This window comes from Aythya ferina, assembly GCF_964211825.1.
Source record: "Aythya ferina genome assembly, chromosome: 6".
In the NCBI taxonomy this organism is placed as follows: Eukaryota; Metazoa; Chordata; class Aves; order Anseriformes; family Anatidae; genus Aythya; species Aythya ferina.
The window spans coordinates 24,877,365-24,902,704 of record NC_140303.1 but is presented as its reverse complement, the minus strand read 5'-3'; the positions used below and the strand labels follow the sequence as shown (position 1 = coordinate 24,902,704).

General features: G+C 39.2%; 1 protein-coding gene across 3 annotated transcripts in view; it reads right to left on the bottom strand.

Moving 5' to 3' along the window:
• The window catches only part of RBMS1 (RNA binding motif single stranded interacting protein 1), a 146,918-nt gene extending 122,323 nt beyond the window's left edge, over nt 1–24,595 (bottom strand). For 2 of the 3 annotated variants that reach the window (XM_084524114.1, XM_084524115.1), the window contains exon 1: nt 24,260–24,595. In XM_084524114.1, the coding sequence (XP_084380240.1) occupies nt 24,260–24,334 (75 nt within the window). In that variant the 5' untranslated portion in view covers nt 24,335–24,595. The remainder of the gene's footprint in view (nt 1–24,259) is intronic. The other variant, XM_084524112.1, reaches the window with a different exon arrangement.
• Nucleotides 24,596–25,340: the final 745 nt, after the last annotated feature.

The following is a 25,340-nucleotide window of genomic DNA, read 5'->3' as shown; positions in this document are numbered from 1 at the left end:
TGCCCCAACATGGTTTCCCTTCAGCTCAGACCTAAGACAAAGTGAGCTTATGGCAGCATGAAAAAAAATACACATAAAAATACCTGCAGGTTCTCCTCAGGGGGTTTTATAGCAGCTGCACTGCTAATGGAGGATCTCAGGATATTAATAAGTTTTGCTCTGTGATACCACAGCAATCCCTGTCCGTGTTGCTGTTACTGTAAATGAGGAACTCATCAATTAAGTTGCTGGAAAGGGAAATGGGAGAATACCCCCACTAAATTAGAGGATTGCTATAGAAGGGAAAATTGCATTTTCTCTGAGAGGAAAATACCCTAAGGAAATTTAAAAAAAAAAAAAAATACAATACGAGAACCCTTTCTCTTTCCACTGAGAGCTGTAGAATTAACTTTTCTCACTGTCTGGGTAGCGCTACTGTTACAGTCTAGTTTATAATAAAGAAGTTTAAGCCTCCGCTGCCTCCCTTCATTTGCCATTAAAACTCCACTAAAAGGCAACAGGCATTTCATTTTGCTCTAAATCCATCTGTGACAAGTATCGGCGCCGTGCTCCATGCAGCAGGAGCTGGGGATGCCGGGAAGGCTCAGCCATGCCCAGGATCCAGCCCTTGTATTTAAGCCGCAGCTCCCTGCCAGCTGGAGACACATTTAACATTCCCTGCATGACTCGAGCAGCTCAGCCACTTTCCCACATTCCACAGCTGGCCTCCCACCACCCCGCAGCCTGCGAGCGCACGACACAAGGGTCATATCCTTGCCATCAATTCGCAAGCAGAACTTGCTATTGGGAGCGCAGAAGAATTTCTGCCTAAACTGTGATGGTACCATAAGGCCCAGAGGTCCTGGTCTCTCAAAAGTGGTGCAGCTATGTATAAAGAAGTATTTTCCATTTGTTCTTCAGCTCCTCTGTGTTTTATACAAGGTCTGCATATCTTGGGAGCCACAAAATGGTTGGGTGGCAACCCTGCAATGTTACAGAACAAATCCTTACTACTATGAGTAATCCCAGGGCTTTACAACAGGGCACATTTGGAAAGAAAGTCTTTCAGGACTGTATCCTTGGGGGTTTATTGTTAATAGTCTTTCCTTCTGACTGCAAAATCATGTTGCTTCACATGGATGCTACATCCATTTTTGTCCATGTGCAGAAGTTAAAAAGAAAAAATGGAAGCATGCAGTCTGGAGAGGTTAGTTTTTATTACCATAATTATCTTAATGGGTTATGGTGGTGTTTTTGTTGTTGTTTTGTTTTTTTTTAAGATCTACCCACTGAACAAAAAGCTCATGTTTTTTGTATTAGGAAAAAATAAACAGCAATGAATTTCAGGGAGAATTCATGAAAAATTTTAATTCATTAAACAGTGAGATTTTATGACAGCAGCTTTCTGACAATTCATACTTAGAATTTCTCAAAACAACAACAAAAAAAAACCAACAACTATTCCAACAATTTAAAAGTTAAACATCAAGATTTTATGGTGACTACTAGTGGGAGGGTAACCTATTGTATGACCTGTATCTGGATTCCCCGTTTATCTAATTCCAATCACATCAGTGGTTAGGGACTTGGCAAATAAAGAATGCTTGCACAAAGTTAGACCTGTGCATCTCGGCGTATTAGACAGAAAGGTCTAAAAATGTATTCTAGTTTTCCCTAGAAACAGTGAAGAGACCGAGCAAACACATCATTGACTTTCTAAGGTACAACATGGGAATATTATTAATGCCACTGAAGCGATGATCTGAGTAGCTGAAGGGAGCATTACATGGATGTGTACTAACTGAATATATTAAGTCTACTGAGATAATCACATAAACACAAACTGGTTCATGGATCTAGACTGGGAGCCAATGCAATATGTGGGCATTACTTAGGTATCATCTTAGGGCAATATTTTGGAACATAAAATAAGACCTACTCTTTGTACAGCACCTCTCTGTGGATCCAAGCACATACCAGAAAATATAGAAACAAAGAACCTTTAGGTTAGAAAAGACCTCTAAGACATCCAACTGTTAACCTAGCACTGCCAAGTCTACCACCAGACCTCATCCCTAGGCACCACGTCTCCACATCTTTTGAATACCTCCAGGGATGATCACTCAAATAATTCCCTGAGCAGCCTGTTCCAATGCCACACAACTCTTTCAGTGAAGAAATTTTTCCTAATATACAACCTAAACCTCTCTGGTGCAACTTGAGGCCATTTTCTCGTCCTATTGCTTGTTGCCTGGGAGAAGAGACTGACCTCCACCCCACTACAACCTCCTTTGAGGCAGGTGTAAAGAACAATAAGGTCTCCCCTGAGCTTTCTTTTCTCCAGGCTAAATATGTCCAGCTCCCTCAGCTGCTCCTCATAAGACACGTTCTCTAGACCCTTCACCAGCTTTGTTGCCCATCTCTACACATGTTCTAGCACCTTGGTGTCCTTCTTGTAGTGAGGGGCCCAAAACTGAACACAGTATTCAGCGTACAGCCTCACCATGCAGTTTATTTACATTACCTTTTGATAATTGTTGTAATACTGATTTTATTAATACTTGAGTGAATGCCTTTAAAAAAAAAAATCATCATATGTCATCATTCTAACATTAAGACATTTGGCTCACATTTTGAAATATCAGGTAACATCCTTCCCCTTACTGTAAAAAGCTAATTTAAGCCAAAGGTAAAAGAAAAACATCACTAAAATAAAATGCTACCTTCCTTTTACAATTGAAAAAAAAAAATAGAGAAACGTATCTTGTATGTAATATTTTCTATAAATGCATTTTGAGCTAAGTTGCAGTTCATGAGTTACCATAACAAATAAAATACAGCCAGGCTCTGAACCCAGCTAATACAGATTTATCATGGAAGCAGTGACAAGCCCTTATCTACGCTGGGCTGGCTGGCACCAGCACACGGAGGAACTAGCTACAAATGCATGCCATTAGGTATTATTAAAAGAAAAATGTGCTGCCTGTGAGAAGGTAGATTTATATTAGCAGGCCCAAAAAGTTTATTAAGACAATTATTTACAGCCACAAGACATTCAGCATAGTACAATATTTTACTGCCTTAAAGGAAACATGACAACGACTTTTCAAAGTGAACTGACTGTAATGGCTTTCAGAGTTTACCTGTTTATTCACTAGGCACAAGCCCATTCAAATTGGTGGACATACTCTGTGTTGAAGCTGGTAAAGTTAGACGTAGACATCACCAGCTTACCCACAGGGCCAGTATTTGGAGATGCACATAAATCCCTGCCTGGTCTTTCTGCCTTTTCTGTGTTTCAAAATGCTTTGAAGTGAGATGTTGAAATGTCCGACCTCTGCACCAAGATGAGGAAAGCCTTTGGTTTAAATTAAGTTTTTAAACTGATTTCTTGTTGTTTATTCAAACACTTGCACAGAACATACTTTGATATAAAAATGGTTAAATATAGGCTTATATTGGTCAATTAAAACCAAATCATTGTATGCCAGCTTTAAAAATATAGAATTGTGACACTATGGGAATTGCCATGGCTCTTGCACCAGTTGTTTGGATCCATTTTCAAATATATTCTTATTTCACAGTGACCAACATGACTTGGACTTGCTGCTTGGCATCTCCTCTCCCAGAGGATGAAAAGCTCAATGGGGAAGATCTCATGACAAACCGTAGCTTCACCTCGGGTTGAAACCCAAGTATTAGGTACCAGGAAGATACAGAAGAGTACAGACGGGGAGATTCTCTACCTCTAACTCCCAGAGTTTGCTGCAGTAATTTTTCTATCAGCCATGGCACACCCTCCCACCCTATTTTCTATGCTGCTTGGTGATGCTTTGGAACTGCCAAGGACAGGAGCTACTAGGAAGTTTCTGAGTAAGCAAAAGGAATAAGATTTGTTGTGACGTTTGCTACTACACAGGATGCTTACCACTTAGGAGTCACGATGGATGCACAAATACCATGAACACACACACAAACCCCTATCTAAGCTAGCAGGCAAGTCTCTGTAGCTCACAGTGGACACAGCTGTGATTTGCAGCAGCCACATGCCTTTTAGGCTTAGCATTTCCTTTCAGTCACAGCAGCCTACAGTTCTTGCACATCTAAATACCAGTCACTGCCTAAATCCCAAGAGTGCCCCTTGTTTGTTTTCACCCTACAAGCACCAAGCACATTAGTGCATACGGTGAATTCCTCTCAGTCTGCACACTTACTGTCCATTAATTTATGTTTGTGCTCTGAGTACATATTAATTCCACTTTGCAAGCCAGGGACTTTCTGTGGATTCCCAGACCATACAAAGATCCATCTAATTTAAAAAGCAAGAACTCATTAGATACCAAAAGAACTATTTTGTATTAAAACTATGACAGAAAAGTACTGGCAATAGTTGGCAACGTAGTACCAGGCCCATCTGGAGGAAAGGCCTGATTCAAAGGAATGTAATCTGAGAAAATACATTTTAAAGGTAGTAAAGTTGCTGGATATTCAGAAATTTAAAAAAAAAAAATCATGATGGTGTTTGAAGAGCATCATTAACAGTGTTAGCAAACATGTGGCAGGACTGCTAACAAATGCGTTTATCACTACTTACACAAGGACTCGTGTGCTATTTCTAATTTCTCTGTGTGAAGCCGTAATGCTTGCCTGCCACCATTCCCCAGCTGCATATCCATCCAGACTAACGAGACGTCATTTTTCCCAAAATGAAAAAAATTATTCCAGAGCATACACCACTGAGGGTCTGTGAACATAAAGTGATGATTATTCCACTTTCCATCAGCATTAGTTTAGACAAGAATATAATTATTCTATCATAACTGTAATAAACTGCAATTTCAGACAATAGTGTGAATAATTTTTGGTCAATGAGCAGTAAAAAACAGCTCAGTGAAAGTGAAGAGAACGTATAGTTTAAACATTTTAATTACTAGTATACAAATATTACAAAAAATGTTTTAATATCCAAGTGTTGCGATTATGTGAAATTGCACGGATTAATGTTACTATTACAAAAAGCAAGGGTCAAGAGGTCTCAATTAAAAAAAAAAAAAAAAAAGAATATTTGAAAGAAAACATTGTACATTAGAAGCATTCATGTTTATAATTTGTTCCTAAACTTTGAACTGGTCTCTTCTGAACGTTGATGAAAGTTCAGAGCATTTTTCATACATAATACAATTAGCATTCATCTTTCTTCAGTATCACCAACTGCATGCAACCTAGTAAATTGTCCTAGATTTAAACAAGTCATGTACTGCACGTTTAAATTCACATCCTACGTCAACTTCCATTTTTACCTACAGCCATTAATATTAACAGTTCTTCATTAAAAACATTCACTGTGTGGTCTCTACATAAAAATAAACAGCTCAATAGAAATTGAGTGGGGCAAGTTAATGAAATAACATTAGTTATGATCACATAAGAATTACGACATACACATGTGCAAAACTCATATCCAAAATAACAAATAAAAATAGAAAAATAGAGTATGACCGTGAAATTATCCAGGTGATCCTAGAAATTCCTACTGTTATAATATGCAAGTATTTATGCAACTAATGACATGCCAAACTGAAGTCCCAATTCAGATTATCCACTTCTAAAGTCTACCAACTGGCTTGTTGTTCTAGTCTATCTTTCTCCCTTAAGTAACTTGCATTTGCTTTCCTTGGGTTACTCTACCAAGGAACAGATGAGTCTCTGGCTGCTTAGCCACAAACAAACACTATCAAAATATGTCAAATAGCTATCAGTCTATGCTTGAAACTCGCATATTCAGGTTGTCAGATGTGTCATTCACATGCTAGACGTCAGTTCGTGTTTTGCTATGCCCTTAGCATAATTTTTTATATCTAATTTATGTCTTAAGCTCTGCAGGTGAAAATGTGCAGTTATGCCCCTTGAAGCACTCAGCTCTCATGGGATAGAATTACAAGTGAATGTTCCCTATTCCTGTTTATGTTGTAAGTTCCAGGAATGACGATCATATGAGTACAATGGAGGTCCTTTTAGCAGTATGCTGACATGAAAGAAAAGTTCAGCTATGTTGTTTAATTGTGTACACTCCAGTGCTAGGCAACTCTCCAAACCTTACTGTAAACATTCTTTAAGGTTCATCCAGATCAGCATGATAATGAAGCTTATGCTTTTTATGCTAAACTTTAAATGACAATTGCTTTTTTTTATTTATTTACCTGTACTGAAACACAGTTAGAGACATCATGCCAGGCTGACCTTTTTGTTTTACAGAATGATGAGTTTCCCCTCTAAAATCCTGACCTAATGTTATTTTTATTGGGTGTCATTTTCCTGGACAGAAAACGAATCTGTCACCTTTTGCTGCCTTGTCTGGAGAACATACTCATCACAGCCTAATAAATGGCAACAACAGATTAATAAAAATGAAAGTGCACATTCAACAAACATGTTGCTGAATATTTTAATGGAGCCAAAAACACTTAATAGTTTCACAAGCTATATAGTTATTCTGAAAATAACATTCATGTTCCAACAAGTATGTATGCACATTATAATATAAAACTGGCACAATTAACTCTGATGTATAATCATTATGAAGTTATTTTTGTTAATGTAAAGACATCTTCCAACTACAAAAATATACAGTCGAGGCCAAAAATATAGGACATATGCGCTCCTTCAAGGGAGAGTTGTTATTAGAACTGAAGACTGGGTGTGTGTAGGCAGACAATTATGAGACAAAGAACACTACATTCCTAAACTTCAGTTCAATCTAAGAGGAGAGTTCATTTACTGTTCAAAGGGCATCATTTATAATGTTCCAAGTTTCTATTATATAAGTGCTTCTGTATTTTATGCTCAGCAAGGCAGTGAAATTTCACTGATGAAATGATCACTAGATTTGATACAAGCATACAGTCTTCATGTGAAATCCCTTTTCAGGGAGTACTGCCAGATGTGATTTCTGTAATTAGCTTTCACATTGCAACATAGCAGAATAACCACTATAGTATTTCTCCACCCCAACTACATATCTCTAAAAGGTTATGCAAAATTTAACATACCTTTATTATTGCTATGTTTGTCAGAATCTAGACAATGCAGGGCTATGGGAAAGATAGTAAAAATAGTTTGGACTTGACCTGCAGAGGTCAAATAAAACTTCAAATTTCTAATCTCGTGAATATTCTTAACTACATGATACTACTCCCATGATCAAGCATTTTAACAATACTGAGCTGAAGGCTGTTAAAGTTGATATAAATGAAGCATTAGCAAATAATAACATCTCATTTTGTTGAAAATAAGGTGTGCGTATATATACACAAACATTTTGACACTGAGATGATGTTGCTTTGTTCTCCATCAGTAGTCTGACATTACCTTCCTATTGAATTTTCCTTAATAGTACCCAAGTGACAACATAGCTACTAACCCAATAGTCACAGGACACTGAACGCACATTATGTGATGAAGTTTTTGAAAAGGTAGTAGCCTACCTTAAAGCCAAGCAGTATTACACAAGACACTATCACTATGCCATTTGTTTATCCCTTCCATGCCCAGCTCACTTCCTGCATTTCCTGCAGATGTTTAAGCCCTCTATGGCATTCACACACCTCACGCAAAGGATTCCTGACCTGTGTGGAGAGCTTTAATCAAACGGCAATAAGTGATAAGCTAAATCAATTATCAAGTACCTTGCAGTCCATCTCATGTGAAGGCTAACCCAGCTTCCAGAGAAAATTCTCCTGACCACCTGGGTTCATGTGAGCAGAACCTCAGGTTAAAAAATAATAGTAATAAAATAAATTCACAACTATAAAAAAAATCCACGTTTCCATTACTATTCCTTTTATTTCAAACACGTATCTTTTTTTTTTTTTCTTTTTCTTTTTTCTTTTTTTAATTTCCCAAAATAATTTGCTCTCTATAGGTTTGGCTAGATCCTCAACAATTCCTTACATTGATCAAAGGCAAGAGAGAAGAATGTCCCCAACAAAGAAAGCTGCTTACCCAAATTCATGACCATCACCTTCCCAACCTGGCAGAACAATGTTCTAGGCAGGTGGGAGTATCATGGCAAGAAGATAAGATGGATGGAGCCCAATACCCTCTGTTAAGCCCAGCCAGAACAAGGCTGCAGGTTGTACTGGGAACAGATTCAGCAAAAATGAGCGGAGCTGACACTACAGAAGGTCTGTCACCCCGAGGATAAATAGCTGCTCTGTACCTGCAAGGATCTGGGCCACTGAAACACTGAATAGTCATGTAATTCTTGTTGATCTTAGATGCACTGGATAATAGATATGGATAATAAAGTTCACCAACTTATATTTTGTTATCAGCTTTTTTTTTTTTTTGCCTTTTTTTTTTTATTGTTTTAAAGAAAAGATCACTGAGAGTGCCTTAGTGGATGCTTCTGTGCAGACGTCAGTGAAAATTTAGGAGTGTTTGCTCCCTCCCTGCCAAAAAATGTGTATGTCTGGAAATAAGCTGCTAAAGATCAGGAATTCCGAACATTATCAGAATGAAGAAAATAAGAATGCAAGAAAAAAAAATAAAAAAAAAGATACTCAAAGAAGTTAAACATAAAGCCCTAACAAATGAACTCAAGAAAAAAAAAAAAAAAAAAAAAAAAAAAAAAAAAAAAACTACTCATTTTTCAAACAAATATTACTAAAATTCAGAAAAGTAGTAAATACAAACATACAAATTTAAATGCTTCACATATTTATGTCCCAATGCATCCCAATAAAAAGAAAACATATATTGGTTACCCAGTATAATTACTCTATTTTACTAGAAATATATTTAATTTCAACTATTTCTAATATGTAATTTGATTCTCAGTTCTTAGCTACATATCAGTCATGGGATGCATTCCACACTTATGAAGTACTACCTTGAGAGATTTCATGGTTCCCAGCACATGGCCAATTTCTGCCCTGGGATGCAAACGTACAATTCTCTTTGAAGTCGATAGGAGTCACACAAGTAGACTGTAACTGATTCTTCTTTTCTGCATTTAGACTCAAATTGTACTCTGCATTACTTATTTAGCTTCATTCCCCTGCAATTATACAGCTATAACTGAGCAGAGTTGGTCTCTCATGTCAACGCTTAGTGTAATTACACTAAATACATGTACATTTATACATCATTGTAAATGTTTTTAATGAAGTTAAGCAATTTCATATCTGTCCTTCTGTGTAATGTAAGTTTTTATTTATAAATTGTAATTTAAGATAAACACGTTGATATAATTACAATACACAAAATCAGGAAAGTACCTGTGTGTTGTACTACTGCATGTTCTAGGAACCTTTCAAAATAAAATCAAATTCAAAACACCCATGTAACTTCAGTACTTATAATTTTCAAGAAAGAAGGCATCAAAAAGCATGCAGAGAAATCTCATCCGTGTTCTGTAAAGGATACTAAAAAAATAAAATTCTCACTTGGTGAAGTAAATTAATATTCATTATGCATCTATTTACTTCTGGTATTACTGGATTTAGCCATATAATTAAAACTATTAAAATTATTAATTAGAGGACAATACAGTTAATAGAGTTTTAGTTGACATGAGCTTAGCACACCAAGTCTGTTTAATTAAGTCTTGTCTACACTTGCAAATTCACCAGAACTACTCCAAAATAACCCCTGATATGGCCGTGCTGATAGGCGTACATCCATACGGGAGTTCATAACACTCAGTAATTGCAGCAAACTATTTCCTTATAACTTTCATTACATTTTTGAGCGCAGGAAAGCTCTAAATCTTGTTAGCATCAATATGCTGCACATCTATTCTCTAACACTCTGGTGTGTTCTCTGTTAAACCTGTAAGGCTCTGTCCTGAAAAAGAAATAGGAACTGAACCATTGTGTATCCATAAAATTGTATCAGATTAAAGGGGGAACAGTTAAAAACATAACATTTGTAAGTAACTCCATGAGAAGGCAATCACATTTCCGAATAAGAATGCCTTTTCTTATTTAGCTGGCTTTGAAAGTAGATTAAGCTGTTTTGGACAATGGTGCTCTTATTCAAGAAGAAAGCCCCACTCACTTGAAATTATTTGGGGGTAATTATTCCAGAATACCTAATAAATCCTTATACCTGGCCTTCCACCAGCACTTGCTGTGCTAGTATTGTGCAGTGCTTGCAAAGCGGTTGCCTCTCAAAGATCCCTACTGTCAGAATAAAGCAACTAGATGCCAAATACCATTCTCAGAGGATCACTGCACATGAGAGAGATGCAGGATGAAAACATATGCTACAAAACTCTGGATTTTTATATTTTTTTGACGGCTAACACCACCAATACAACTAACGATTAAAAAAAAGAAAAAGCCACAAGCAAGAAATATTAAACCTGAACAAAAGAAAAATGATCTTCTTTTGCTCCAATGTAGCTTCAGGATAGCATACTCAAACTGTGAGATCATTATTTATTGTTTGTGACTCCTCCATAAAACTAAAGCCCTTTCTTGGGCTGTGTTTCTCTATAGTGGTAGACTGACAGAAAACACAAGCTGTGTGTTACCTCGTTGTAATACCATGATTTTCACCACTTCCAGAGGCTACAGCAAAGTTGAGAGTCATTCTGGCCACTTCACGAGAAATATGAATTAAAATACGCATCTCATCTCAGTATTAGGAACTGAAAATGCTATTCTGTGGTGGAGACTTTAGTACTTCAAACCTGCTCTTGGTCCTGCTTTTCCCTCCAAGTGATCTAAATCTGAACAGAAAGCCCATCTCTGCTCACCAAAGCGGGCTGCAATGTTATTTCTAGCCCAAAGAGTGGATTCGCTTAGGCTGCCAGCAAGGACATTAGCCTCAGATTTTCCATCTGACTGACACATGACCAGAACAGCATGCTTGGACACATAAGGGTTCTGGCATAGTACCAACAGTACAAATGAATGATGAAAACTTTAATATGAGAAAGCATGACTCTGTGTGCAAAGTTTAAAGACATGAAAATATGTTGTTATAAATCCAAACTTTCACTCGGGCTGCTATCCTGTATAATTCAACTGAACGCTATTTTACATGCATACTCTTCTAGTTTTTATTTGTTTATTGATTTTTACATATACATATATGTAAAGATGGATGTTATCTGATTTTTCTTTTGTTTAGCATAGTGTGATACAGTTTAATGATATTCTGGCTGGTTAGTAGATGCCAACTGCATCTGCATTTCGTCTATACTATATTGCATACTTTCTTGGAATCAGATTCATACCAGACCTATCAGGATAAGGCAGTTTCTGATCACATAAATTATCAAAAAGAATAGCAACACCTCCATGTCACTTACCAGTGTTCAGGAAGTCCTTACACTTACTCTAGTTTCAGTGTAATAAGAAAATGGATTTATAAACTACAAGAAATAAGAAGAAATGGCAAAGTCTTCAGTTCTGACAAGCTTACCTCTGTAATGTATTTCCACAGCATCATAGTATGGCCACATCAGTCTTGAGGCAAAGATAACTGCCAAATTTACCCCACGAGTATCTTTTGTCCTCTCACAATCTATATGAAACAAGACCTTTCCCAGAGCTCTTGCCTGTCTATTCCCCAAATCTCTCCATTGTTTTTGCAAAATAACCTTTAATTCTTGCTGAACTTTAGCTGTCCCAAAACGAGTTCTTGCAGAACACTGCCTTAAATCTGCTTTTGTGGGAAATGCAGCTCCCGCGGGAAGGCCTGGCAGCCAGAGACGCCTTCTCGTGCCATGCTCTGGCACACAAGCCACAGCCTCTCCACTCAGCTCTGTGCCTTTTCTCTTTCCTGCCCTTTTCTGTCTTACTCTTTCCCCTTATCTTTTTTCTACAGCAATTTACCTCTTTCAAAAATTAGTTCTCCTATTTTCTCTTCATACAGCTTTGTTTTTCTCACATTTTCCTCTTTTCCTATCTCAAATGACAACACAAGGCTCAAGAGACAGGTCTATAGCCAGATTTAGGAGGCTGTTTAACCCACGTTCAGAGCTGAGCTCAGAGCTACAGGTGCAAAGAAAGCCAAGCTGATGGTCTCTGTGGAACAACCCCAGTTTTGTGCAAACCCACTGCTCCCACTGCCAGCTGCATGGGCTCTCAATGCAGAAACGAGGACTAACAGCGGGTAGTTCTCCCAGAGATCTCTGTTGCTTCAGTGAAGCCACAATTATATACAATTGCAGTAACCAGACTACTTGCTATTGTTATCTTGTTGGTATCTTGATCCATTCCTTCCTCTTTTCCAAATGCTATTCCTAAAATATCGATTATCAAAAGATCCTCACTAAAACTGTGAAACACTTGTCATTTCCCGAAATGGCTCTCAGCTTTCCACTCCCAGAAAGCCCAGCTCAGTCTCTTGACATCCTCCAGTAATTAGGCAAGCCAGAGGTGCTCATAGCTGTATACAGCAATGCTTGATACCAGCCAGCCTTCCTTCCCTTGTCTCCAAGGAATCCACAGTAAATTGCTCCTGAATTCAGCTTTGGCTGGCACAAACAATAGTCTGGTATGGTCTGGAGATTCTTCAGCTACCTCATTTAAATTGAGAAATGGGTGGTTGTAATGAAATAAATATGAAAATTAATATTAAAATGTTTTTCTATTTATTGAGATTAGTTTGCCAAAAAATAAAATGAAAATTCTGCTGCGTGATTTTTCTGCAAAGACAAGATCCCATGGCCATGAAATTAGAGAACACATGGAGCTCAGTATCAGTGTCAACGGAAGGACTAAGGTCTTAATTTATGAGAAAATCACAACAAAGTGCCCATTTTACACATGAATGCCTTCATTAAACACAGACAGCAGCCCAGGATTTTATAAATAATACATGCACATACGCACTTCACTAGGTTGCCCAATATCTTGAAACATAGATCATCCTGCAGAGTAGACAATGCACTGTCAAGAATCCAAGAGTAATAATATCTAGTCCATCAAGGAAAATGAATCAACAGTGAGTATTTTCTAACAATTGGCATGTAAATGTAAAGTTAATTATATATTCAACACATTAAAAATGTGTGTATGCAAGTATTAGCAACCACTACCAGAGCACAGGGATCTGCAGCATCCTCTCGGGATGACAACAGTTGGGTGAGATGCAGCACGCTTTCCATCAATGACAAAGATGGAATAAGTGTTTAAAGAAGACACTCATATAAAACCCTTCTTTTAAAAAGGTCCACTGTAGAAATGCAAGGAGCTGCATTGTTCAACGTATATGCATTTCTAGACTTTTAAACACAAATGTCAATAAAAGAAGAGCCATTTATACTAGCCTTGACGGAGATGAGTAAAGTAAACATGGAAAATGGGCTATTATATTTCATGAGTAAAAAATAAATATTTATTATTCATCTCTTCATTACTCAATTATTCATTTAACATGGAATTCCACTTTCAGTTTTCAGAGAAGGATATTGGTAGAGATATAAAATATGCATAGCTGCTTTTCTGCCTCTTTTGGGGGCAACATGACAAAGTAAGCTTTTGCCATTCTTCTTCCATTTTTACCTTTAAGTTTGTTTTTCTTTTCCCTATGTCTCCCAGAGGGATGCATAGCTACTTAGCATGTAAAGTGTTAGATATCAGACAACACCTCCCTGGTTCCAGGTACCCAACTAAAAAGAAGTCCAAGACTAGCATTTACAACTTCTAAGAGCACAGATGTGCCACATGCATGAATCTCTCTGAATTTCTCTTCAATCCTGTATTTTTGTAAAAATCTTCACTTTTATTTATGTTCAGATAGCCCAGTCACCATCAAGGCTCTAAGATAAAGAAGGAAATAAAGAAAGAAATGTTCAATTATGTAATTTCATTTCCATGAAAACAAGTTGGAGTGATAATGTCACTGTCCCAGCAACCTTCTGGCCATGAAGACATCATCTTAAGGCCAACATTATCCTATCTTAGGTCCCTAAATATGTGTTCTGACACCTAACAGGAAACGTGATTTTCAGAATTATGAACAACTATTTAGTTAGCAGTGTTAAAAAAAAAAACAAAACAAAAAAAAAAAAACACAACCTGGTGCAGTATACATTTTTTTTCTAATCATCAACCTGGCTACTACCTAAAGCTCTTTGTTTCTTTGTCTTGGTGGGGTTGTTTGTTTGGTTTTTACTAGAGGCAGCATCTTTATGATTAACTTCAGGGTTTGGGATTGTGAAAGCTACCTATTATTATAATTGCAAGTGAAAATCCTTAGAAAATATGGGGGAGTGAGTATATGAAGTGCTAATAAAAGCAGACTAGGATAAAGGAGCTGGATAGGTGGGTTTGGAAGCCTTTCACACCTCCATAGCTTCAACAGCTGATGAACTTAATGCAGTTTCCAAGAAAAATCATCTGAGATATAGCTGAACTGTCAGTAAAGGGCAACATGCTAATTCTTCTTATTTTCTCTACTAAAAAGTCAGAACAGTGCCCTTTATTGCTGTTGTTATTTTATTTATTTTTTTAATCCATGCCAAGACAAAAAACTTATCAGTAAATTCATATTTCATGGAAACATCAGCCTAAAGAAATAATTGGGTATGAGAATGTGTACATGTCTGTCACAAGCTACAGCATAGTTTTCGTAGCATTATAATGCTCTGCCAGGAGAAAAAGAAAAAGACAAACCTGAAATCTTAAATTTTAAGCAGCTTAAACAAGATATTTGCTGAAATGGGATAAAGGTATTTGCATGCTGAAGAGATTATGGAAATAGCATTTGCATACTTGTAGAATGCATGTTCTATTAACAGAAATAGGGAATTCCTTCTATACCTTTCCTTTCCAAATGCCACACACCAAAGCTTACAATGAGGAAACAGAACGATAACATTTACTTTAGAACCTCTTACACTGATGATTCAGTTATCAGGGCCTACCTTACAGAATCACACACTAATTTAGTTTGGAAGGGATGTCTGGAGGTTATCTAGCTCAACTTCCCTATGAGAGCAGCCTCAACTAGATCAGGTTGAGCAAAGACAAAAACACCACAACTTCTCTCAGCACTTGTTCGGTTGCTTTACCACCCTTGTGGTGAAATAAAAATTCTTCATATTTAATTAATTTTCTTAAGCTACAACTTGCATGCAGAGTCTTGCGACCTACTGACTATTCCCTTCTTTGAGATAATTCTTGAATCTGTAGACAAGGGGAGAGCAGCAAATGTCATTCGCATCGATTTCAGTACGGGTTTGACGTTGTCTCAAACTACACCCTTGTGCCCAAGGTTGGACGTTATAGTCTGGATGGACAGCCAACTAGGTGGGAATGAAACTAATGGGACAGTCAGGCTCTGAGTACGGCAGTTAATGGGTCATACTCTACCTGGAGGCCAGTAACAAGTGGAGCACCTCAGGAGTCTATCCTGCAACTGGCCTGCTTAATGCATTTATATCAGAGAAATGGAAAGTCCTGCACCTGGGAAAGATGAGCCCCTTGCAATGAGACAAGCCGGGAACAGCTCTGCTGGAACAGACCTCAGGGTTGAGCACGAGCCAGCAGTGTGATCTGGCAGCACAGCCTGTAGGGTGAGGGAAGCCATCATCCCCCCACCTCAGTATTTGATAGATCAAAATAACTCAGCTAGGTCAAAGAAACAACTATCATCAATTTCTCCTTCTACCTGGAACAATCAAAGAATCTGAACCTTTGGATGGCTGACTAGCTGAAAAGAGATAAGAGGCATTCCGGAGTCTTTGACCCCATTAACAGAGATGTTCCCTGCTCCAAAACATCCCTGCATACTCCCCTCATTATAAAAAGCAATTGTCAAAAGCAAATGGTTACTGATCAGAAAAGCTACCTGGAGGAAACGAGAAGGTCACAGGCACTATTCATGAAATTCAAAGTTTATATCATAAACCCTTTCTAAATGTTTTTTCTAGGAGACAGAATGTTTTAGCTAGTACTTTTCCAAATGAGTCACTAACACCCTTGTCTTAATTCTGCAGCTGCTGCTAATTTGGAGTGCCAGCCTTCTCCCCTCTTTCCCCAGAATGAAATAAAATATCAATGTTGCACTGTACTGAAAATGGAAAGTTAGATGTAACATTATGCTACAAGGCCTCTGGAAGTCCCATTTACATTTGACTCCTTCTTTTTGCACAGGCCTGTACCTAACTTAAGCCCACTCAGCAACTTAGTTCACGCTTTCTTCCACATTCATTGGTTGTAAGAATGAAACACATACTCAAATGATTTTTTAACCTTTAGTGCACCAATACCTAACACAATTTAAAACAGTAAAATAAAAAGTAAAATCATATTAAAATGATGCTAGCAGCTATCTGCATATATAGGCAATCCATGGAGCTATGCTGCATCTTCCTTTGGCTTGGATCTTTCACCCTTTCTGTTAAGGGCATGGAAAACCTTTTAGTTATGAGAAGCAAGCACAACCATTTTGTTGTACAAAAGTGAGACCCAAAAGGGGATACTATCAGGGGGGACAACTTCACCCACAGTAAATCACAAATCTCAAACTCCTTGTGTATCTCATTGGTGGCTCCACTGCAAAAATGCCTTATATTTGGGGCACTTGGGGTTAGTTTTCTGCCAGACTTGTTTCTTGATTCAGCTCACCAACTGACCACACGAGTGCTGGTGCCAGCACATGGGAAAGGACAGGAATGAGTTGCTCAGGGCAATGGGGAAAGACAAGACTGCTCTTTTTGGCTGCTGTGCATAGCTATGTGAAATTAAAGTGATTATGTAGCTATGGCCTGAGGGATGGAAGAGGTCACAGATACTACCACAGCCTATATACTGCCATAGAAATTGTGTCAGCATGTGTTGCCAGGAGACAAGCAAGGGAATTCAGATCTTAACCTGTAGTAAAATCCACAAAGTAAAGCCCATTCACTCCACCTCGGGATGGCAGATCAATACCTTGCTCTCAATGCAGGAGTTATCCTGCACACTTTGGGTTGCATTTTGCATCAGTGTGCTCTGTGCATCTACTCGGAATGGTTTCAAAGCACTTCTCACAGGCCTCATCCATACACTGACATTTCAGAAATACAACTAAAATATATTTTGAAATGTTTTCATCAAGTCTGAGCAATTGAGACTAAATATGGTCTCAGACCATGAACAGAGCACAATAGCTTCCAAAAGCTACCACAAAAAAACGTGAGCCATGCTACCTGATTATATCCGTGTCCAAGCTCCTAGCCTCCCTCAATTATGAGATAACATAATTCAGCTTAGATCTTAACCAAATTAAATTTAAAGGCAAGTCTCAGTATTTTCAGCAAGAGGGGCTAACCAAGTACATGAAGGCAGATAATAATTATCACGTATTAGGCACAGTATATATGACCTGAATCTGTTATGTGCCTGCATTTTGGCTGAAAAGAAAATCAGTTTTATCATCTAAAGTTTGATTATCAACATGTTTGTCTGACATTGTGCATTTATTTGACTGAGCAGGTGCTTTTCCAGTAGATATAGTTGTGATCACTGCATTGCACTGGCCATTGGAAACACACACAATACAATAAGAAAATAAGAATATATCATTTGTAGCATGTTTTTGGCTAAGTCTGAGCATTTATTTTGAAACTTTCTCAAAAAAAGTATCATTTCATGAAAAGCAATTTTTAAATTGTTATCAGTTCTTGATTATAACTATTTGGAAGACTGCAACTGAAATATGCAACTATACCAAGCTTTATTTTCCAGTTTATTACTATGCCTTTGTTCAGACCTCCTTATTGATATCACAATCAAGCATCCTTCATTAGGAGCACTGAATCAGTAGCATCAATTATGTTTCTGAGTAAGAGTGACGGATCTAGTATCAACATTGATAGCACACATTGTTGCTTAGACTTCTAAGCAGCTTAAAAATTCTGACAGGTTTGTTGTTGTTTGGAGGGTGAATATATATATAGGCATTTATTTCTGAAATGATTTTTTTAATAGAAAAAATAGTTTTAATAAACTATTACAAATTAGTGGTGTGTTACTACATGTATTATTCTTCACTGGACATTTTCAATAATTTTGCAAATCTTTTCTTTGTTCCTTCAATACAAAGCAGAAACTTAGAAATTTACTCTCACAAAATTTCATCATTGATTCTGAGACCTGCAATTTTATCCTTGAAGTAGAAGCAAAGTATTTTGAAGTGTGGGGTTCCCCTTTACAAATCAGGGCAAGAATCTAAATAGCATGCTCAACTCTGGTCTACAAGTAATCAGAAAAAACTACAGTCATTACCATGAGTAACAGTAAAGTTGTGAAAGAAAACATACTTTAAAGAACTCTTTTATTGAAAGAAATTTAACATCTCTCCCCACAAACTTATTGCACGCTTTCATGACTGCCTTGGGATACTGCATTGAAGACAAAGCTAGAAAATGCACTACTACACATCAGACATATTGTACAATTACAAATCTCCTACAGTTGTTGCCTACTTATTTCACAGACCCTGATCACTGAAAAAAATTATTTGAACAGTTTTGGAATATACCTGGTGCCTGGGGGATTAACAACCAAACACAAAACGAAAACTACACCGAATAAGTTTTTCAAGCCTTTTTCAACTCTTATATTGGTTTATCACGTATGTGTAAAAGTCAATCCCATAATATTTCCAGACTCAAGATCTGACTCATACATCAGCAGTAAATTTACTACTGAATCAAGAAGAGGGACCGAGATTTTGTTGACATTTGTTAAATGAGGCCAATCATGCAGTATCAAATTAAGCCCCAAGCACAACGTACTCCAGGGATGAGTTTAGTCTCAAACTTCTTGAAATTACAAAGCTAATAAGAATCTGTCATTTCTACCATTAATGATGTGAGGAAAATATTTTTTCTTTTGTAATTTGCAAATTCAGCCTCTAAGTGCATGTATATTTATACAATTCCTCCCCCTAAGGAGGCTGCATTAAATAAGGAAAGTCATGGCTCTCTAAAAACTCTCTTTAAAAGATTTCTTAGAAAAAAATACAAAAATCAGCATAACTTAAGCAGCTGCCATTGCAACCACTTCTTGATTACAACCCCATCACACCATCCACATGCCAGACTGCCTAATTTTCACTCCTTCAAAATGAAGATTATGAATATCATGTTATTGCAAATCACCTCCAAATCAAGCATGGTCAGCGTATCCCATGCATGAATCAATTTTCTAGAGAATAAAACATCACTCATCTAAAATCAAAGGCAAAACTCATGCTAACTTCAATGAAGTCAATCTTCAAGACAAAGACTGTGAAGCGTTTCTACACTGAGTGCATCTTTATCATCATCAGCGTGATTTATAAAGTTACAGCAATGAGGTACAATAACACACGATACATACGCATACGTCCCTCCTGAACCCACCAAACAATGCCATGTGGATCATCTGGGTTCACCCTTTAAGCTATTGCTATTAACAATATATCTGGTTACATCCTGCTTCTAATGTGTATTTGCCCATCAGGCTAATCTGCCATTACGTCTCAAGAGAGGCCCTGTGACAGAATAATTGAAGGGAAAACTGGAGTATTTCAAAGCAAGGAGGACAAACACGTTCAGAGCAATGAGCAAACTTTGCATGCTCCATTTCTAGAAAGGAAAAGAAGCTCCATTTCTGAAAATCCAAGAATTATCTTAGTAATAGTTTCTAGAAACACTTGCTGAAGAACACATTTCTAGTTCACAGCAAACTACAGAAACTAAACTTCAAAAGTTAAAAGGAGCTTTAACTGGGACAAGAACAGAGATTTCCACTCAAACTAAGCTAGCTTGAACAAATACATAAAAGAGCCATTGTGATCAGTGACAAAAAGTCAGCAGCCTTTCAGATGGATACAAACAAGCTCTGCTACTTCTGGACTGGGATGTCTGGGAGAAGAGAAAACCTGCCCTTGGTAAGCACTCTTCATTTTTCCATTTTCTACATCCCCGAGATTATTTTACGGAGCTGAAGGGATCACCTATCACTCTCAAGTATTTCTTAAAATTGCTATAGTTTACATTTCTTTCTCTTCCATGATGTGGTACACTTTTTGAAGGAATTCTTTGGGTAGTTACACCTACAGGACACAGTAAAACCCTAGCCTAGCAGGAATAGGAGATAACACATTCAAGAGACTAATGAGGCTAACAGGATCAGATATCTGTCTGGAGACAAAAAACAAAAAATGTTTGCCTGCAGCTAACCCGTGTTTTTTTTTTGTTCCCCCCCACCTGCCTCAATGGATTTCCAAGCCCAATCCAGAACCAGAGATTCAGAATTATGAACAATTAAAATAACTTCCCACACTATGAAGTGTGCAAAATATTTCTATGAGACTTTATAAACACATTCACCCATTCTCTGTGTTACTATAAACCTGACTCGTCTTCCACTGCATACAAGTTTTGCAGTCATAGTGCATATGGAATAAATCTAAATCAAACTGATTAGAATTAGTAATCATTTACACTGATTAAAATCAGCTCAAAAGCTAGTAAAATTCTTCAAAGGACAACAGACCTGTGCTGGGCACAGAAAGCTGTGAGCCTAGGTGTTCATGAGCAGCAAACCATCAAAGGGTCCTACAGCTTCTGCTTTAGAACCAGCAGCTCCTACATCAGTCTCTTAGCTTCATACCTGAGACGCTAAACTGTGGATTACCCAGTGCTTCCTAATATGAAAGTTTCATATCTGCTTTGTAGTGTTACAACAGCAAGTTCCCTTTTACCTGATGTCCCACTTACTCCGCCATCAACAGGTTTGCATAAAAACTCAGTGTTCTCCTCTCAAAATTTGATGTTGGCAGCCTGAAAATAAGTTTTTGACATGGCAGAACCTGCCTGCTCACTACAGGTTTACATCAGTCTGCAGAACTTACTACAAACCTAGACAAAGGTCTGGAAATATTAGTTCTTTTCTGAGCTGCCAGGGTACTGACTATGCAGCCACCAAATTACAGAGTTAGAAGCATACTGTAAGGTAGCTTAGCAAACTTTACAAGATTTCATTTCTTCTGCATTGTTTCAATTCAATGCCATATAAAAAAATAATAATAATAAAAAAATAATAATTCAACTATCATATATTATCTACCACTATAAAATGCCTGAACTTTAAATAAATCATGCTATCTGTAGGAAACCTTGCCTTTTTCTACTACCACTTTCTTATCCAAAGAAATTTGCTTTATGATACTGAAGTCTATCACTAGAGTTAGACAGTTATATTGTCACATTACTGTTCAAGGAAAAACCAGTGATACAGGCATTTAGCACGATTTATTAGTAAATCATTGTGTGCGCTGTCTCTGAATTCCTTTTGATATCCAGGTAAAGGAGAACAAGGCAGAAATTCATTAATATTTCTTACTTGACTAAAACAAGCAGATTGTGGCCTAGCAATGTACACTAATATTTGCTTATCTGCACTCTAAGTGCTTTGCTAAATGTTACATCACTTTGTCGAGCACACCTGGGTCTTTTTTACTCCTAGTCAGAGGCCTTTAAGCACTAGAAAGATGTATACATTTTAATTAGCATCATTTTCTAAATGTTGACATACAGGATCTCTTAGTCAGAAACAAAGAAACATCCATCGAACTTGGAAAATATTTTTGATGCTCTCTGATACACGAAACAATGTTGCAATACAGGAGCTGTCCTGAAACATACATTTACTAGAATACATACACACAAAATAGGTATGTCAAACATTGAGTAAAACAGAGCAAAAATTGTGGCAGCCCAGAAAACACGGGTCTTAAAAGCTCTAGCTTGTAACCATTTAAAACTTTCTCCTTCCATTGCTTTAATTTTATTTTTTTTTTCATATTAAAGTCCTTACACCTACTACCAGAGATTATTTTGTTCATTTTATTTAAGTCCATGGTTTTCCTGATGTCTTTTGATGCTGAACTCCCAACAATTAGTGGGAGGGAGATGCTGAATCATGACAAAAGTTTGTATGTCCTCCCAGAAAATATGACTGAAACAGCTCGAATACTTCATGAATAAGATTGTGAAGATCATAACAGATAAACACAAAATCTGTTTTTAAAATCTCTAACGTATTTTGTAGTAATTAAAAGTAGGCCATATCAACATTTCACCCCAAAGAACCATTAGCAATGCATGCAATTTCTAATGGGTATTTTTTAAGCTCTCTACAGAAAAAAATCCATCTTCAAGCACCTCCTGTCATCTCCTATTGATTCGTGGCTTATTAGTCAGCAGATTTTCCATCATCACTTAAATAAGGACAAGATGGGAAGCAAAACTTCTAGTCTCAAAATCTCTTCCTTCCCCCAGTATGATCATGTACCATCACGCATCATACATTCAGCAAAGGCTACTCGGTTCTATCATAAATTGTGTTTGATAAAAAACAACCTCCAGAATTAGTGAAATATTTCATGTAATGGACAATGGGTCATTTTAGGACCCAAAGAATAAAACAAGTGAAAATGATGAATTAAATGATTTTTTTTATATGTTCAGACAGGATCCATAATGAGGAGATTTCTTGTATTACTGAATTCTGCATACTGCAGTATCAAAACTCTCAGTTACTAGACCTATCTACAATAAGGGGCCATCTTTTTTCTTTTATTTCTTCTTTAAAATCAAGATCTCTTAAAATAGGAAGCTTTAGATCCCAAATATTTGATTTCATGTGTGTAGGTTAAATGTCTGTGTGTTTTCCCTGCTGAAACAAAGTAACGTGATTTCAGGCTATATAATTTTATAGCAAAGACTGCAAGACGTTTTGAAGATGTCATTGACTGTAATACGGATCAATATTAAATTATCTGCACAGGAAACATTTTCAAAAGATGGTCCATCAAGCTTTCTCATAGGATCATGGATTTCTAGGATCATATTCTAGTAACTACAGTAAGCTATTACAGCTTGTCTCCCTCTTCAATTATTTACAGGTCAAAAAAGCCAAGTGACATTGCTTTATGTATATTCAATGTTATGTACTTGGTTCATAACTTACTAATGCCACAGAAAATCACAAAAGTAAATGCTTCTGAACAAAGACGTTTTTTCATTTGAGAATATTTGTATAGTCATACAGCTGAGTGATGTAAAAGGCTCTCTGTCAGGCACTGTACCTTTCCTAAAAATAATGCATTGAAATATACATATCCAAACTGACTACTCTGCAGCAGCATCGTTAAATGGCTACATACTCTGCTATCTAGCCTGACGTCAGTTACACATTTAAGAGCTAATTAGTCGCATCAGATCACCTAAAGACCTTCATCTTATTCCTGTCAATTTCTTTATATATGAAAGCGCATTTCAAAGCCTCTTCATTGCTGACTTGTAAGATGTCTCATGACTGTCAAACTGAATTTATTTTTCAGCCAAGCAGTATAAATTACATTTCACGATACAGTAACACAGGGCAAAATAAACAGGAGCCTATCATAGGTGCAGATAAAGAGGGGAAGAGAATTCTTGTCCTCTTATTGCCACACAGGCTGGACACTTCACTAGCAAAAAGAAGAAGTAAAATGAAGAAAAAAAGAAAAGAGGAAAACCACACCACAGTTATAACCTCTAAAAAAAAGTTCACACGTTGAAGCCTCATATGGGTCTGTTTTGATTTGTGAGGAGTGACACTGGTGGTTGGAGAGGCTTATGTTAAATGTTCCAGACAGCTGATGCAACCACCTCTGCATCTGCCAGTTTGCAGTATGATGCTTCTAGAGCAGTGGGGCTGGCTGCCCTTACAGACTCAAAGGAGAAAGAAAAAAAAAAAAAAGACAGAGCTGGAGAAGCACCACCACAAGAACTCCCCAGATCAATTTTCCTGCAACCAGCAGCCAAGCGCCTACAGCACCAGCCATCGCCAGCCGGCTCCCTGACCCCTTTTGAAGCCACTTTCCTAAACTGTGCCTGCCACAAGGCTCCGAGCCCCCCGACGACGAGCACCCAGCCGGTGACCGCCGCGGGGCTCGCTGCCACCCGCGGCCCGTCGGGGCGGCCCGGCCCCGGCTCCCAGAGCTTTGGGGCAGCGCTTTAGGGCCCGCCGGGTGAAGTTTGGGGCCCGGCTTGGCAGCGGGCCGGCCGGGGAGGGGGGAGAAGCCGCCGGGAGCGGCGAGGAAGAGGAAGGCGGGAGGAAGGCGAGGGGGCAGCTCGGGGACGCGCAGACAGGAGCGGGGCCGGTTGCAGGGGGGAGCTGCGGGCAGGAAGGGGCTGCGGGCTCTTTCCTGTCCCCGTCCCCCGCCGTAAGGTGACCGCCACCCCCCAGTCCCCGGCCGGCCGCCCGAGAGCGGGGCCAGCCGCCGCGCCGTGCCCTACCTTCGCCTGCAGATACTGGGGGTAGTAGTAGGTGGTGTACTGGGGGTACATCTGCTGTTTCCACACTTTGCCCATGAAGCTGGAAATGTAGCCTGCAGCGCAGGGACGGGGGGGCACTTTGGGGGGCTCCAGCCGCCTCTCCGTCTCTCTCCTCCCTGGCGGCGGCGGCGGCTGCTGCTGCTGCTCCTCGGCCGAGCCCAGACCTTCCTCCTCCTCCTCCTCCGCCCAAAAGCCGCAGCGGAGCGGGCAGCGGGGGGCAGGCGCTCTCCCTGCTCTCCCTCCGGCCCCGGGAGTCGCTGCCAAGTCCCCGCCCGGCCGGGGCCGAGCAGCGGCGGGCCGGCTGGCGGAGCGGCGGCGGTGCCAGGCGGCGGGGCAGGGCTGGCGGCGGCGGGGAGGGAGGGGACGGGGAAAGGAGGGGAAGGAGGGGGCGAGGGGCGGCGCTTGGCCCCGCTCGGCGCCCGCCGGGAGAGCCCCGGGCCCGGCCGGGGCAGGGGGGGGCCGCCCGGGAGCCGGGCCGGGCCGTGGCAGGGAGCTGAGGGGGGCTCCGGCTGCTGGGGAGGGGGCGGTGGTCGCAGCCGGCGCGGCTCTGACCTAATTAGCCGGGGGCTTTGTTAGCGCCGCGGCTCTTTGTGCGGCTCGGCGGAGAGTGGGAGGCGATTTGGGAAAAGTACGGCTGGCCTCGGGTCTGCCTGGCAGCGGAGGGTCCGTTTATCTGCCGGCAGCAGGAGGGACTGCAGTGCTAAAATCAGTTTAGGGAACAGCAGCCGCAAGAGCAGACCGAGTGCTCCGTCTGGTCCACGGCGCGTCCCCGCGTTTGTACTTTTGCCAGCTGTGCTGAGTACGCCTCCTTCTCCAACGGGAAAAAAAATCCTCCCGTAGTCAATAAGAGTTACAATTCTTTCACTTGGATTTTCTCTCTGCAAGATAATTTCCCAAACATCAGAGGCAGGGACCAGCAGCACACCGCAATCTGCCGTTACTTGTAATACAGACATTTGGCCCAGTGCGCTTACCTCTGACAAGCGTGGCTCTTTGCTACCCGAAGATAAACCGAGCCTCAGAATATCAAGCAGATGCCATT